The sequence below is a fragment of the Xenopus laevis genome, chromosome 2L (genome assembly GCF_017654675.1).
Source record: "Xenopus laevis strain J_2021 chromosome 2L, Xenopus_laevis_v10.1, whole genome shotgun sequence".
In the NCBI taxonomy this organism is placed as follows: Eukaryota; Metazoa; Chordata; class Amphibia; order Anura; family Pipidae; genus Xenopus; species Xenopus laevis.
The window spans coordinates 135820795-135836842 of NC_054373.1; the positions used below are offsets into that span (position 1 = coordinate 135820795).

Genomic DNA, 16048 nt, shown 5'->3' on the forward strand with positions numbered 1-16048 from the left:
ACTTCCTCTACAATGTGATGTATTAAATTGACCTTGAAGGGACTTGATCAGATTTTTTTTTTGTAACTTTATGTTTATTTAGTTTTACAATTTCACCAACAAACAAGTTTGTAGTAAAAACAAGAATTCCACAAGATCAATATTGATCTTTTGGAACTTTTCATCAACACAGTTCTCTGTTATTACGCCAAGGTCATAGTCTTAAGTTTGGCACATGTCTAGTAACCAATGACAACCGATCAGCAGGTACCTTTGTTCAAACACAAAAATCTCATTGGTTGCTGTCGATTACTAGGCAAGTAGCAAACTTAAAGGAAAACTATACTCCCCAAATAATGTAGGTCTTTATAAAAAGATATTGCATAAAGCAGCTCATATGTAAAACCCTGCTTCATGTAAATAAACCATTTTCATAATAATATACTTTTCTAGTTATATGTGCCATTAGGTAATCATAAATAGAAAATTGCCATTTTAAAAAATAAGGACAGCCCCCTGCGATTGTACGATTCACTATGCACACAAACATACCAAACAAACTATACTTGTTAGGTCACGAGTCAATTAACAGACAGAGTTCTGTCTTTTGCTTCGACACTTCTTCCTGTTACAGTTAGAGTTGTAGTATTTCTGGTCAGGTGATCTCTGAGGCAGCACACAGACCATCACAAAATGGTGGCTCAACACAAGTGATGTAAAAGGGCAAGATGTACTTATTTATATAGAGCAGTTTGGTAAGATTCTTTAATATGCAACTTAATATGATTTAAATTGCTTGTTGCTTAAGTGTTCATTTTGAGGGTATAGTTTTCCTTTCCGCCTAGTTTTCCTGGTGGATGACCAGCTATGAACTATAATGAAGACATTCTTTAAGGAGTGATGGATAGGGTTGGGCAAATTTTTTCGCACTGTTTCACTGCAGAAATGACGCGTGTCAAAAAAACAGACTAATGTGCGTCAGCGATATTTCACTGGCGGCAAATTTTTGTCGAAACGGGTTAAATTCGCCCATCCCTAGTGCTGGAGATAAAGAAATGCTGATTACATTAAAAGCACTAGGCAACATCCACCCTGGACAGACTTCTTCGAGCTGTTGCCTCAGCAAGCCTTGGAACTCTTGGGGAGTTATGTAATAAAAGGCACTAAGATTGCCCAGGTGCAGTAACCAATAGCAACCAATCAGCAGGTAGAATTTAGCAGTCACCTGTTAAAAAGCAAGCATCTTATTGGTTGCTATGGGTTACTGCTACTGGGCAAACTTAGTTACATATTACATATGGGGGTTGAAAATTTAACTTTTGCAAATGGAAAAAGTACACCCAGGGAAGAAAAATAATGAAAATATTGCTCTTGTTGCATAAAAAGTATATCTGAAGGTTACAGGCAGAAGTGCTACTTTTAAATAACTAACATATCCTGGAGATGTCCCTTATAATAGGTCAAATATCACCAATTTTTACCTCTGGGTGGTGGTCCTTGAACTACTTTGGGTTTGCTGCCTGTCAAGAGGAAATTTAAGGCAGCTTCCACGTTATTGCTGTGGTCCATAAGTGCCTGCCTGGCTGCATCCTTACAAAATCCCATTTCCGTGATATGTCTCAGCGCTTTTTCATCGACCTGCAACAGAAGAACACGGTGCTTTACAAAACTGACGCCTGCTCTGGTGTTCCCCATTAACGTTAATCTTTTATTAAGCATTTCAGATGATACAAAATCCCGGTCTAAATTATCCTGGTCTAAAGCAAATTATTTCTATATGCTCAAGCAAGCCTAAATCTTCTGCGATCAAGAGGGTCTAATCTGTTTTTCAAATGTGTATGAAAAGGACATGAAATTAAAAGAAGCTTTCATATGAAAAGTCATTCATACAATGTCGCTTCTATAAAGACAAACACTTCTTTTGCATATTGCAACTGCCTCAAATTAATCAGAAAAAGCCTACGGAGATTGAACGTGCAAATTTACAGCAGCAGCATTTTAACATTAAAAGGGAAATAGAATATTGATGTTGCCTTGTTTTATACGGTTTCTTTCTCGGTGAACGAAAACAGTATTTATTTATTTAGTTGGTACTGCACCAATTATAAAAGGGAACGAGGAAACAAATAGTTTACACTGTAATCAAAGCAAATGGAATGACGCATCTAATAAAATAAACAAGAGGAATAAAACAGCCAACAATAAACTGACAAGTACTTCCAATAATCTCGAATCACAAGCGCATATCAGAACACGGTTCCAGGCAGCCAAACAACATATTTTTCTTCAAAAAAACATGCTTCTCATTACCCCTTGAAGGACACAGAATCCATATTAATTCCTGTCATTTTATTGGATTGTTGTTGTAAAATCCAGCATGGTAAAGTGTTCGTTGTGGCAAATTATTTACAATAAAAACACAATTACATCTTAAAACTACATTTTAGTGAGATTAAAGGGCTAGGTCACGACAAATAAATTTTTGTTATGTTATTAACAGTAGCCAGTTAAAGGGGTGGTTCATTTTTTAGTTAACTTTTAGTATGTTATAGAGTGGCCAATTCCAATCAACTTCCAATAAATTCATTATTTATTTGTTATAGTTTTTTAATTATTTGCCATTTTCTTCTAACTCTTTATATCTTTCAAATGGGGGTCAGTGACCACTTATAAAAACTAGGGATGTACTCAATCCACTATTTTGGATTCGACCGAACCCCCGAATCCTTCGCGAAAGATATGGGCCCAATACTGAACCAAATCCAAATTTGCATATGCAAATTATGGGTGGGATGGGAAAAACATTTTGACTTCCTTGTTTTGTGGGTCAAGTGATTTCCCTCCCCGTCCCTAATTTGCATAGCAAATTAGTATTTGGATTCGGGTTCGGCCGGGCAGAAGGATTCTGCCGAATCCTGCTGAAAAAGGCCGAAACCTGGCCGAATCCCGGACCGGATCCTTTGGTGCATCCCTACTAAAAACAAATGCTTTGTGAAGCCACATATTTATTGTTATTGCTACTTTTTATTCCTTATCTTTCTATTCAGGCCTCTCCTATTCATATTCTAGTCTTTTATTCAAATCAATGCATGGTTGCTAGGGTAATTGTGACCCTAGTAACCAGATTGCTGAAATTGCAAACTGGAGAGCTGCTGAATAAAAAGCTTAATAACTCAAAAAAACACAAATAATAAAAAATTAAAACTAATTGCAAATTGTCTCAGAATATCACTCTCTACATCATACTGAAAGTTCACTCAAAGGTGGACAGCCCCTTTAAGATTAAGACTGGTCTTCATTTAAAAGATTTTTAGATTTTTGCCTTTCTGGACAGGCCCTGTACTATTTATTCAGTGTATATAATATAAGTAATTTAAAAAAACAATTGATTCAGTGATTTCCAGAAGAAAAAATCCCTAGCAATAAGTAGTGGTCTGAATTGAAGACTACAAAAAAACCAAGGAGTGAAATAGGGCAGAAAAACAGGAAATGAAACTGCATTGAAGAATAACATTTACTTGTACAACACCACATGACTGTTTCTTTTTTAAGACTACAGGAGAAGGAATCAACACAGAGCAAAAAAAAAAGAGGTAAATTGCAATTGCTTTATTACAGGTATGGGACCTATTATCCTGAATGCTCGGGACCTGGGGTTTTCCGGATAATGGATCTTTCTGTAATTTGGATCTTCATACCTTAAGTCTACTAGAAAATCATGTAAACATTAAATAAACCCAATCGGCTGGTTTTGCGTCCAATAAGGATTCATTTTATCTTAGTTTGGATCAAGTACAAGCTACTGTTTTATTATTACAGAGAAAAAAGAAAATTAAAAAAAAAATTGTATTATTTGGAGTCTATGGGAGACGGCCTTTCTGTAATTCTGAGCTTTCTGGATAATGGGTTTCCAGATAACGGATCCCGGACCTGTACTAAGATTTTTACTAGAGGCAGCGACATGATCCCTGGAAGTACTTCCTCAACACAGGTGTTAATTTCAGAGCTTCCTTCCATAGGTGCACCCTATACTATGCATCTTGCATAACACATCACACCAGACACAAGTATAGATTAGCATGTCTGGTAAAGGTAAAGGTACAGAATAGAAGTTTGAACAATGAATACAGCGTCTGCCCCTCATATAACATGACCTGGAACCCTAGTAAAGCACTGGAAGGGTTAGTATGCAGTTAAGTTGTTTAACCTTTTACCTGCCAAGAACGTAGGTACTACGTTCTTGCAAGGAAAAGCCCTAACTGCCAAGCACGTAGTACCTACATTCTTGTAGCTTTGCAGTATGGTAGTTTGTAGTAGAAAGACATAATTAACCATTTTGGATTTGTCAGAATGTGTACTTTCCAAAGATGTATGGGTTTTGGGGGGTCTTTGTGCTGTTGTGGTGCATAATACACAGTCAGGGAGTATTCTTCACAGAAGGCAAAAAGACAGCCAAGAAAATTCATATGCATGAATTTTATTTGGGGTCCGCACATGCCAGCTGCTTTGGTATATCTATGCATATTGGGCATCAAGCTGTTCAGTGGACTCCTGGTAATCATATTTAGGGTGTTTCACATTGGTACCTAATGATGTGTGGGAGATATGATGCTGTAGATTGGAAGCTTTGAGGTCATTTTTCAAAAAATTCCACCAATTTCTATAAAAAATAACTTCAGGAAAGAATTGCAACTTGTTAGTTTGGCGTACAAAGATATCTTTACCCTACTGCTAGTGGAATGTTTGGCCTTGAAATCAGAAGTATGCTGTTTTGTGGAGCGGTGCTTTGGTAATTTGGTAGTGTACTACTTGGAGATTTTGATCTATACAAGTGAGAAATCTCCATAAAACTATATATATTTGGTATTGCCGCGTTCAGGAAACATAGACCTTTCCAAGCTGTGCTCTTGTACATAAAATAAATTATGTTTCCGATATATGTGATTGTACTACATGAAACATGATTTTTTTCATTTCACTAGACACTTACAAGCCTATATTTTTTTACAGAAGTGGAATTACATCAAAATTCTAGCATATTTAGAAAGCTCAGGTTGTCCTGAAAAAAACAATATATTGTTTTCCTGGGTAAACTAAACTTTCCCCCAGGAAAGGCCCTTAAAGTGAAAGAGTTCAAAATGTTCAAAAATTGTCTGGCAATAAAAGTACCAAATCAGCCAAATCGTCTGGCAGCGAAGAGGTTAAACTTACTAGTTCACGATATACTCCTTCTGATTTCCCTTCAGCTCTGATTATCTTCTCTTTTTGGAACACTTCCCTGTTACGGCTCCCTCCAGCACCTGGATTGAGATTACTCCCAGCATTACCACCTCCTCCGAACGTCTTTGTCTGGAGATAAGAGAAGCTGTATTAAAGTAAACAACTCAATTTTAAACTCATCCCAAAGATTAAGCCATAATGCAGAAGGCAATAAATCCATGAAAGCTGCATTTTTTTATTATTAAGCTGCACCTACTGATAAATAAAACGCTAATTTCCATAACAAGAGCAGTTATCTACTCATTGGCTTTTCATTCTACAGTGTTTGAAGCAGTAAAAAAAATAAGTTGTGTAATGTGCGTGTTTATGAGCTACTTTGAACTCAGCCATAACAGTAAACTAAAATGGAAAACTATATAGCAGAAAATAAAATAACATGAGCGTTAAAGTGGTTGACTTCCAGAACAATATTACACAAAGGCCAAGTTTTTGCAAAGTTTACTGTGGTATTTTAAAATGAGTAATATCAGAAGATGCCAACAAATAAAATGATTTTTTTCCCCAAAAAGATGGGGCTTGTAACATCCTAATCATAATATTAAGGTATTTATGGGGCAAAGTGATGGTAAACCCATTGTCCTGCAGCACATGGATATGAAATGGAATATCTCGTAGTGTTCTGCCACACGACAAATTACTCCATTAGAGGACTGCTCATGGCATACTAGAGCTAATGAGGCAAAGCAATCTTAAAGATTAATCTTAATAGCATCATAAAGATGATCTACTCAGAGAATAAATCTGCAATTAAAAGAATGTTAAAGCAAGGTAAAATGCATTTCCCACAGGTACATCACATGGTCCTCTCTACAGTCCACCCAATGTTACTTGCACAATTTTAAAGGTCTTACTCCCATGTGTAAACAATTCAATCTTAAAAGCATGCCTTCTGGTACCTTCCTAAATGTGGCAGATACAGTTTGTCTAAAGGCTTCCTTCTATGATTGGTTTAATATCTACTGATGTAGAGGCTGGAATCCAAAATTGTCAAATGGTAAAGTTAGACTTGATCTTTAAAGGTGCGATTTACTCAGTGCTTCATGGCAACATGGAGGAAAAAAGGGCTCTCTTCACTGTTACTGTAAAAAGACATGAAGACTATGTAGATTCCAAGAAAAAAATAAAATTATGTGGATAATTTCAGCAGTCCTATCAACATATAGAAACCTTTTTACATATTAGCACAACATACCTTTAGAACATGAATGTGCTCAGCCACCCTTATGCTAATAAGAGGGCTCCCGAACTTGACTGTGACATCACCTGGGTTATTTTAAAGATTCCAGGACATTAGCAATAACACAGTATTGGATCATTTGTTCTTTCACAATAAAAGTTCTATTTAAAGGGGCACTACTAATTTGTTTTCATTGCACTCGTACAAGTCAGGAAATAAAAATGACTTCATTTTATACTGCCACTTTAAGCACAGTATGGTAAGCATCAAGAAGACAAATTTGTTAAAACATGGCTATGATCATTTCAGCTTTAAAAAATTCAAGTATAAAACAAAAGACAGAAAGCCTGTCCGTATCACACTGAGCTGGCGCAGCTCATTTGGCAAAAAAGGTGAAATATCAGGGCACTATTAAAACTAATGAATGAAAGTAGCAAGACTATAAAAGTTTATTATGTAAAAGGGGCAATACAAACCTCTGCTCATCACTTGGCAAATGAATAGGACTTCTACTGTAAATACATTTAGCCTTTTATAATTAAAAAAAAGCTTATTATTAAGCACAAATTAAATATTGTTTGGCTTTTACCCATATTCCTACTACTAGCACCCTCCCTTCAAACGATATAATGAGCTCCTCCATCACCCCCAGACTTTGGAAAGAAGACATCAACATGATTAAGGCAGATCTACTCTGAAAATATTTATCTTAAGGATAGAAACCATAAACATGTAAACACTGCATAAAATATTCCAGTATTTTGCACTGATAAACATGAAAATACGATAAGGCTCAAACCTCTTTGCTCTTAGCAACTTCTGCTATAGCAGCAGTTCTTTGCTTTTCAAATTCATCATTCTCTCCAACAGCTTTTGTCACACTGGAAGCTTGCAGAGTTTTTCGGCTATCGAGTTCTTTGCTGTCTACTGAAGCAACTGATGCACATCGCTGATAATGAAACAAATTATAACTATTAGCATGGTACTCAGTTTGACTAAATTTTTAGACTTAAGACTAAAAAATAATTATGAGAGTTAATTATGCACATCAGCACCTTGAGCTTCATAAATATGTGTGATTTAACACTGAAACCCATACACATAAAAATGCTAGACGAACAATGATGATTGAAATAGAACTTCAGGAACAGAAGCCCATTTAAAGACCAACTACAAGCTGAAAATGGACAAACTGTGTACTGTATATTGTGAGTGGCTCAGTTAGTGACAGCAGCACAGAGCATGTGCAGTGAATCAGCAGAAAAGAAGATGGGGAGCTACTGGGGCATCTTTGGAGACAGATCTTTACTGCTAAAGGGCTGTGGGTTCCTTTTGCTGTTACAGAAGCCTAAAACATAACGTACAACATTTCTAGTCTACCTCTTTAGTTTAACTTTACTTTTTCCTTTTACCTCCACAGCACCCCTCTATCATTGCGCCCTAGGCAGGTGCCTCTTCTGCCTACCCCTAGTTCTGGCCCTAGTAGCCAACAGATCATCCCTTTCAGTTGTCTTCTGTCAAACTAGGCTGCTACTGCTCTGTGAGAGAAGCCATGCTGTTTCAATTGTGTTAAATGAGAAAATCTGCTCTTTAGAGAAACATCATTAGTTCATACAGGAGAGCATTGACTATCTTACAGTATTTCTCAAATGATTATATTTGAGCCCCTCTCTAAATCCCCTTGTTAGGCCTTTTGGCGAGACAAGCCTGGCAACAGCCTCACGGCTCGTCCATGTGACCAGTTTAATACATCTAAAACGACTTTCATTATTATAACAAACAAATGCAACTTTTTTTTTTAAGACAAGAAAAATATACCTGTCCAAAAGGCACAAATGGTGGGGGTCCTCCTTCTATTCCAATATTGCTTCTACTGTGCTTTGATAAACTCTGGTAAAAAAAAAAAAATCAATTAAAATATATAATTTGTACAGGTCATTTTATTTTAATAGGTGCATGTAAGTCTGTATGAAAGTGGACCCCAGTTGCTACAGTCCCACAAGATCCCTTATTCATCCCCTTTTTTTCCAGTTCAGTTGTTTTCATATAGTACACCAGAAATAACGAGTCTTTTAGTGCTTTCTATTTTTTATTTATTTATTTATTTTTTCTAATATGGAAAAGAAAGTTGCCATAAAAAGATGCCTTTCCCTTCTTTCTATAGAGATTTATTGGAAAAGCTCTGCCATGACAGACATGGTGGTGACAGTTAGAACACCACTCCTATATACTAAAGCAAGTTTTTCGGAGTAGTAATCTTCCAGTCATAATAAGGTCTGCCATATGCAAAGCATTTCCCATACACATCTATGAAAAGCTGTGACAGTCACCATCTTCTGTGACAAAGGAACTCTAACATGGTCCACATTTTTTACAGTAATATCTCTTAATAATAGCGTTACTGCTATTAAGAGCTGTAGACACTGTGCAAACAATGTCTGCAGCCCATCAGTCTTTAGCCCTAGCTGGGGGGGGGCATTCTACTGGTGTCACAGTTAAATTAAGGGCTAATTAGGCTTTACAAAGTCACACAGGGTGTTCAAAAAGCGAAATTGATTCACGCTAAAAATCACCCATTTGTGAAAAATATATATTATATTATAAACCTGAATCTAGATAAAATAAAAAAAGCTCTTCCATTAAATTAGACCATTAAAGGGGTTGTTCACCTTCCAAACACTTTTTTCAATTCAGTTGTTCCCCAGAAATAAAGACTTTTTTATATTGCTTTCCTTTTTTTTTTACTTTTTTTCCCAAAATCTAAGCTTAAAGTTGAATGTTTGTGTCTCTGGTTTTTTAATCTGGCAGCTCATATACTTCAATATTAGAAAAACAGTCGCACATAGAAAATAGAAAGTCATTGGAAAAAGTTGTTATTTCTGGTGATCTATCTGAAACCAACTAGTTGTTTGAAGGTGAACCCCCCTTTAAAAAATCTATTTATTTCCATTTAAAAAATATATATGTTACATAAAATATATATATATATATATATATATATATATATATATATATATATATATATATATATATATATATATATATATATATATATATATATATATATCCTGTTACTTGAATATACAACCTGAAATTACTTTAAAATCGCACTACTATATAAAAACTTATTCCGACAATGGTTGGACAGACACAGCATCAGCCTGTGTAAAGCTACATGGAGTAGATAGGGGCAAAGAAACATAAAAGTATGCATCCTTGAGCTCAGTGTAGCTGCACACAGGCTGACTGCATGCCTGAAAATCAGATTACCAGTAGAAAACGTATCCGTTTAACCTTTGTTGAGACCGTTTTGTAAGCAAGAATCTTTTATGCAGGGGGATTATTTGTACACTGGTAATCTTATTATAATAATAAGACTGCAATATTGGCCAATAACACCTTCACAGAGAATACAGAAAATATTTATGCAATGTGTCAGAAATAGTCTATTTTTTATGGTAGCTAATAGATTTAATGATTTCATTGCTCTGACTGGTTGGATCCGGCATGAGTCTGCAATGCACTACTGACAAACAACACAGTGGGAATTTTCTGCAGTAGGAAAAAAAAAGCATTGGGTTGAAAATTATAAGAAAAATAACCTATTTAAGAAAAACAATAATTAAGCATTCACAACAGCTGGGTTCGTGTTTATACCATGACATTTGCCCCTATAAATATTAACAATAAAGAAAACAAAGGCCTATGTTTCTTCATGGACTTGGGAAGGTCCCTTTTTCAGAAACAAGACCACATAAAATTATCCTTTTTTTGCTTCTATTTCACCCTCTACTCCTACATTTTTTTTTTAATATCACTAAAACATCAGCACTGTGTATCCTACTAGCTCTTTATAAATCCAACTATATATACATGCATACATACATTTACTAAAATCCTCTCTGTCTGCAGATAGATAGCATAATAAAAGTGAAACTATCGAAACAATTAATCTGTTGCAGAAAAATAATGTGAAAAAAACTAATGTTATGGAAACTTTGTATCAGGCAGGCAGGAGGAGAAATGAGTTGTTTTGCTACCCAGGGCAGCAGACAAGAGTTAAATCTTGTGCAAAAGAATAGGCAGCTAGCAGTGCAGAATACATCCGTAGCAATAACGACTGCATATTAAAAAGGCATCACCACAGGCCACCAGTCAGTGGGGAGAGAAACAAGGAGTGGAAACGGATAGGAAATAAATATAAGAGAGAATTTGTCATTTAACTTCCCTATTAATAATCCAAATGCTTATGCTATAGCAAAGCTAATGTCATTTTGTCTTTCTCGGCTTTCAGTGGTCAGAAACTGCAACAGAAACTCAATTCATGTCCTCTACTTACCCTGGATAGCCTGTGTTTAAGTGAGGTCTTCAACAAAATATTTGACCCATCTCATAGGTGTATGTATATTGGGGGAATGGCAATATTTTTTCAGTTTTATTTTACAGTGTCATTTAATCCAGGATGAAACAGCACCACTTTTGTAGAATAAAAATGCCTTTATTGCATAGTTTTTTAGGGCATTACAGCAACATTCCGGGCTCTTTATCAAGCTTATACTAAAGACAAGTGGTGCTGTTCCATCCTGAATTTTATGTATTTTCCAGCAGAAAGTGGCCACTGGGGAACTTGCACTAAGTTGAGAACTAAAGTGTTGTGCCATTGCCTTCTGTTTTACAGTGTCATTTAACCATACGTCACACAGAAAACAATGCTGGTTCCAACTGTAACTTAGGTACTTCATAATGGGATTATCCAATGTCATATACAGTATTATTAGAAAGAATACATATTTGATGAAAATGTTATGTATACAAAACAGTAGTTTTGGAGGCACAAGTAGACAAGGGTCAAATTTAGAATTCATGTTTTTTTAAACTCCCTTAAATTCGAATGAATCTGAAATTCGACTGGCCGAAATTCATTATTAAAATTTAATTTTTGAAACTTGAACGCATTTGAACAACCCGAAAACTTGAATTCGATCAAACTCGGTTCTAGTTTTTTTTCTGAAAAAAACTTAAATGTCAGGAAGGCTGACAACATCTCCAAATTGATCCCTGGACCTCTCCCATTGACTTAAACAGTAATTCACCAGGTTTAAGGTGGCAAATAGTCAAATTCAAAAAGAACAAGATTATGATAAATCTCGAAAATCCAATTAGAATTTTTTAAAAAAAAACAAACGAAAATCGAGTTTAGATAATTTTCTAGTCGAGTTTTGACCATAAAAAAATTTGAAAATTAATTTGACCCTTTAATAAATCTGCTCCTAAATGTTGCTAGAGAGACCTGAATTGTTTGGGTTATAGATTCCCTTTGAGAATGCGTGCTCTATGTGTGTTGTTGTAAATATTCTACTAAATTCCAAGCTTTTCAATAAAGACAGAGCTATAGATTGGACTGGTGGCTGGTGACGGGCTGGTTGGGCTCAAATTAGAGTCATGAATGTACAGTATCTGGTTTAAAAACTAACAGGTGGTAGAGAAGGAAACCAGCCACTGTATATTATAGATGCAGTATAATACAGGTATGTGACCTGTTATTTAGAATGCTAGGAACCTGGGGGTTTCTGGATAACAGATCTTTCCGTAATTTGCATCTTCATCCCTTAGGTCTACTAGAAAATCATGTAAACATTAAATAAAGCCAATAGGATGGTTTTGCCTTCAATAGGGCCTTTCGGTAATTCAGAGCTTTCTGGATAACGGGTTTCCGGATAACAGATCCCATACCCGTACCAGTGAAATTAGCAGCTGGACAGGACCCTATGTGTGTGTTAGATTACTCTGACCCACTGGCTGTTCCTTGTACTTAATAAACTTGCAAAATGAGTCCTTGTTTCACTGCTGCCATCTTGTTTAAAGGGGCCACACTGCTAGGAAGCTGAACTTCCATTTTAAACAGTATTATCAACTTTAAAAATGGCCCCTTACTTGAGCTCCCCATAGTCACTTCCCGTTTTTCAAATGAGGGGTGGGCATGATTTAATGGTCCCTGCCAGAAGAACAGTAGGAAGGGAATAGCTAATTATAGGCCTGTAGTCTTACAGGCTTCAGTTCCCTTTCAGGCCAGCATAGCCGCTGATTGGTTCATAACCTACAGTGTAGTATGCAGAGTGCCACTAGCTCCCCTACAAAGCCTGGGAAAAGAGGTAGCTAGAAGTGGAACAGATGGGTGGGGCTAGTAGCGTTTTTTGCAGAAATTTTCAATAAATTAGCTGGAAACACTACTTTTCCAGCACATTCGAGTTCTTCACACAATATACTGTATTTCCTTTAAAATAAAACATTTCCAAGCGTTATCTTGAAAACACTAATTGCTTGCAAGTAGCACATATAGGACAGTAAACCATGGCAACAAATAAAATGTCTGACCTGCAGCTTGCTGAAAAATCTAGCCATGGATTGGTTGTTATGGGTCACTGCCCTTGTGCAAATTTGATCTATGTTTACAAATGTGCCCAATAATTTATAACTAAATAAAAACTTTTATTACTACCCCATGATTAAAACAAGAACCAAAAAAAAGGGGTTTAGTGTAGAGGCTTCAAGGGAAAACAAACCAGACAAAGTTTTAAGGTGACAGAACCTTAACCTGTGGTTATGTACAGGTCTACTTCAGGCATTCCCTACTTTAAATGTTTATACAGGTATGGAATGGAAAATGTTATCCAGAATTCTCGGGAGCTGGGGTTTTCCTAATAAGGGGTGTTTCCACAATTTATCTCTCCATAACTCAAGTCTATTAAAAAATAATTTAACATTAAATAAACAGGAAATGAAATGGGGAGCAGTGAACACAGTATTACTAATGCAAACACACTGCAAGTTTGTGTAGATTAAACTACTAATCACAGGAGAAGAAAAAGAAGAAGTGAAATGGAAACACTGTTAGTCCATAAACACTCACTTCAAAGCAAACTAGTTCAGTGTGGCGCCTATATAGTATGATTGGCCAAACTGCCTTATATAAAACTTAACTTTTAATAAAATTTGGCTAAAAAGAGGAGCGCCCACAAAAGACAAACCCACTGCTAGTAGCCCGTAAGGCCGCAGTGCAGGAACAATGTCCTTAAAAAACATTCATTTAAAAACCAGCAAATGGTGGAAACGGTGGTATCTTAATCAGCCAACAAAAATACTTTGCCGATAGTAGTATAAACCATTGGTTACAGTTACTCTTTTTAGCCTAACTGAACTAGTTTGCCACACTGAACTAGTTTGCTTTGAAGTGAGTGTTTATGGACAGTGTTTTCATTTCACTTCTTTTTCCTAACATTAAATAAACCCAATACGTTTGTTGATTCATTTGATCTTAGTTTGGATCAAGTATAAAACATTTTTTTGAAAAATATGAATTATTCATATTATTTATTATGCAAGCTGACCTTCCCATAATTTGGATCTTTCTAGTTAACTGGTTTCTAGATCTGATCCATGAACTGATCCATACCTGTAAATGATGGCTAGTTTGCTTGGAAGAACAATATTACTTTCAATAAGCTGTGGCACCTTGTACAATGATTTTGGGAGTTGCAGTTTTATCAGTAAGTGCTGCTTTGACATCCCTTCCACAAAAGAAGTCATGTGAAAAATTTTATGGTATCTATTTTCCAGAAACTAGGGATGCACCGCATCTACTATTTTAGGATTTGACTCCCTTGTTTGAGTGACCATGCTTTTTTATATTCGGTTCGGCCATGCACTTGGATTGGGCCGAATCTGAATGCTGAATTTGGAGCATCCCTACCAGAAACCCATTATACAGAAAGGATAATTACATTCTCCATAGAATCATAACTAACCTTGCTTGCATCCAAACTGGTGGCAAACCAACCCTACAGTTTATATGTTGGGCTTAAATAATTGTAGTAGCATAAAGGTATGGTACTCCAAATTAGAGGAAAAAATCTCTTCACTAAAAATCCCAGATGCCAAGCTTTCAAGACAATAGATTCTACATTGTATTGTTCAGTTATATTTTTCATAGACAAGATTATAACAATATTGTGTTGTTGAACAAGTGCCTGGAAGTATGGAACATTAAGTTGCAACCCATGTTTTACTTGTTGTTAACGCCCTGCTCTTAAGGACAATAATGTATGAAATGGGGGATGAAAATGTCTTTCCCAGCAAATACGTGCAGGTGACACTACTATACAGATATGCTGAAGTCGTTTCCAGCGGTTTACTTCTCTGAAGAGGTATTTTACCTTCAATAAATAGCTTGTGTTAGTTCTGCTTGCTTGGAGTAAATAGGCAAACACTGTTATAGGAGAATAATGGACGCATACTTTCAAAAGAATGCTCGTTCTCTGCCTGGAAGAGTCAATTTAATAACACAGCCAAAAACAAGAATTCAAAATGATTTGTGTTAACCTCACCCTCTGCAGCTCCCACTTCTCTATGAGATGTTCCACTTCACCTCCAAGAACGACAGTGTTGGTGTCATCCAAAAGCAAGTATCCATTTTTCACTTCAATAGTTCCTAATAGCTTTATTTTTGTGCCAGGTGGAGTGTTCAGACTAAGAGGGAAAGAGAAAGATGCAGAATACAATTAGATGCTAGCTTTTCTAAAGTTGCCAGGAAAAGAATTACATTTTCTTTCACAAGCATGTGACTGTCAGACAAACAGGAGCTGTTTGTTTATATGGCGTTTCGAATAAGCAGCCACATATGCTGCAATTGTTTACTTTCCTGTTCCTTTTTTTATTGAAAATGAAGGAACCATAATAAGGTCCAGGGAGAGTCTCACATGATATACTGCACCACTAGGGTGACTTGATTACATTTACATAATGGCATAAGTGCATATATGTCAACAACATATTCATGTTACTTGTATACTTCTTAAAGGGGTTGTTTACCTTTGAGTTAACTTTTAGTATGATGTAGAGAGTGATATTCTGAGACAAATTGCAATTGGATTTCATTTTTTATCTTTTGTGGTTTTTGAGCTATTTAGCCTTTTATTCAGCAGCTCTCCAGTTAGCGATTTCAGCTATCTGGTTGCTAGGGTTCAAATTACCCTACCAACCATGCATTGATTTGAATAAGAGACTGGGATATGGATAGGAGAGGGTCTGCATAGAAAGCAGAGTAATAAAAAGTAGCAATACTAATAAATATGTAGCCTTAGAAAGCATTTGTTTTTTAGATGGGGTCAGTGACCCCATTTGAAAGCCGGAAAGAGTCATAAGAAAAGGGCAAATAATTAAAATACTATGAAAAATAAATAGGGAAGACTAGTTGAAAAGTTACTTAAATTTGGCCTCTCTATAACATACTAAAAATTAACTTGAAGGCGAGCCACCCCTTTAAGCAAAGAATATTTTTTAATTAAAAAGTACTTAAACCTAGATTAAAATGGTTACAGGGCCAACAGCCTTTCCTCACATAAAACAAGACAGGTGTGATGTTGGTTTCCGTACAATGGCACTCCCATTACAGGAACTACATTACCCATGTGGCTTCTTTATACTCTCCCACTCCACTTCTATGGCACCTAACTAGTGCCTCGTTATAGCAAGTCTACCTAACATATAGGTATACCTAAGGGTCTGGCCACACAAGCAGATTCGGGGAGATTAGTCACCCCAGCGACAAATCTC

At 36.1% G+C, this 16048-nt stretch overlaps 1 protein-coding gene across 1 annotated transcript in view; it reads right to left on the bottom strand.

The window, feature by feature from the left end:
• tdrd3.L (tudor domain containing 3 L homeolog) overlaps positions 1-16048 on the bottom strand; it is a gene marked incomplete at its 5' end in the record, with an annotated part of 109962 nt that overhangs the window by 25950 nt on the left and 67964 nt on the right. Inside the window, 5 exon segments of the mRNA NM_001091305.1 lie at positions 1461-1617; positions 5191-5328; positions 7236-7385; positions 8255-8326; positions 14821-14962. Of these exon segments, the coding sequence (NP_001084774.1) occupies positions 1461-1617; positions 5191-5328; positions 7236-7385; positions 8255-8326; positions 14821-14962 (659 nt within the window).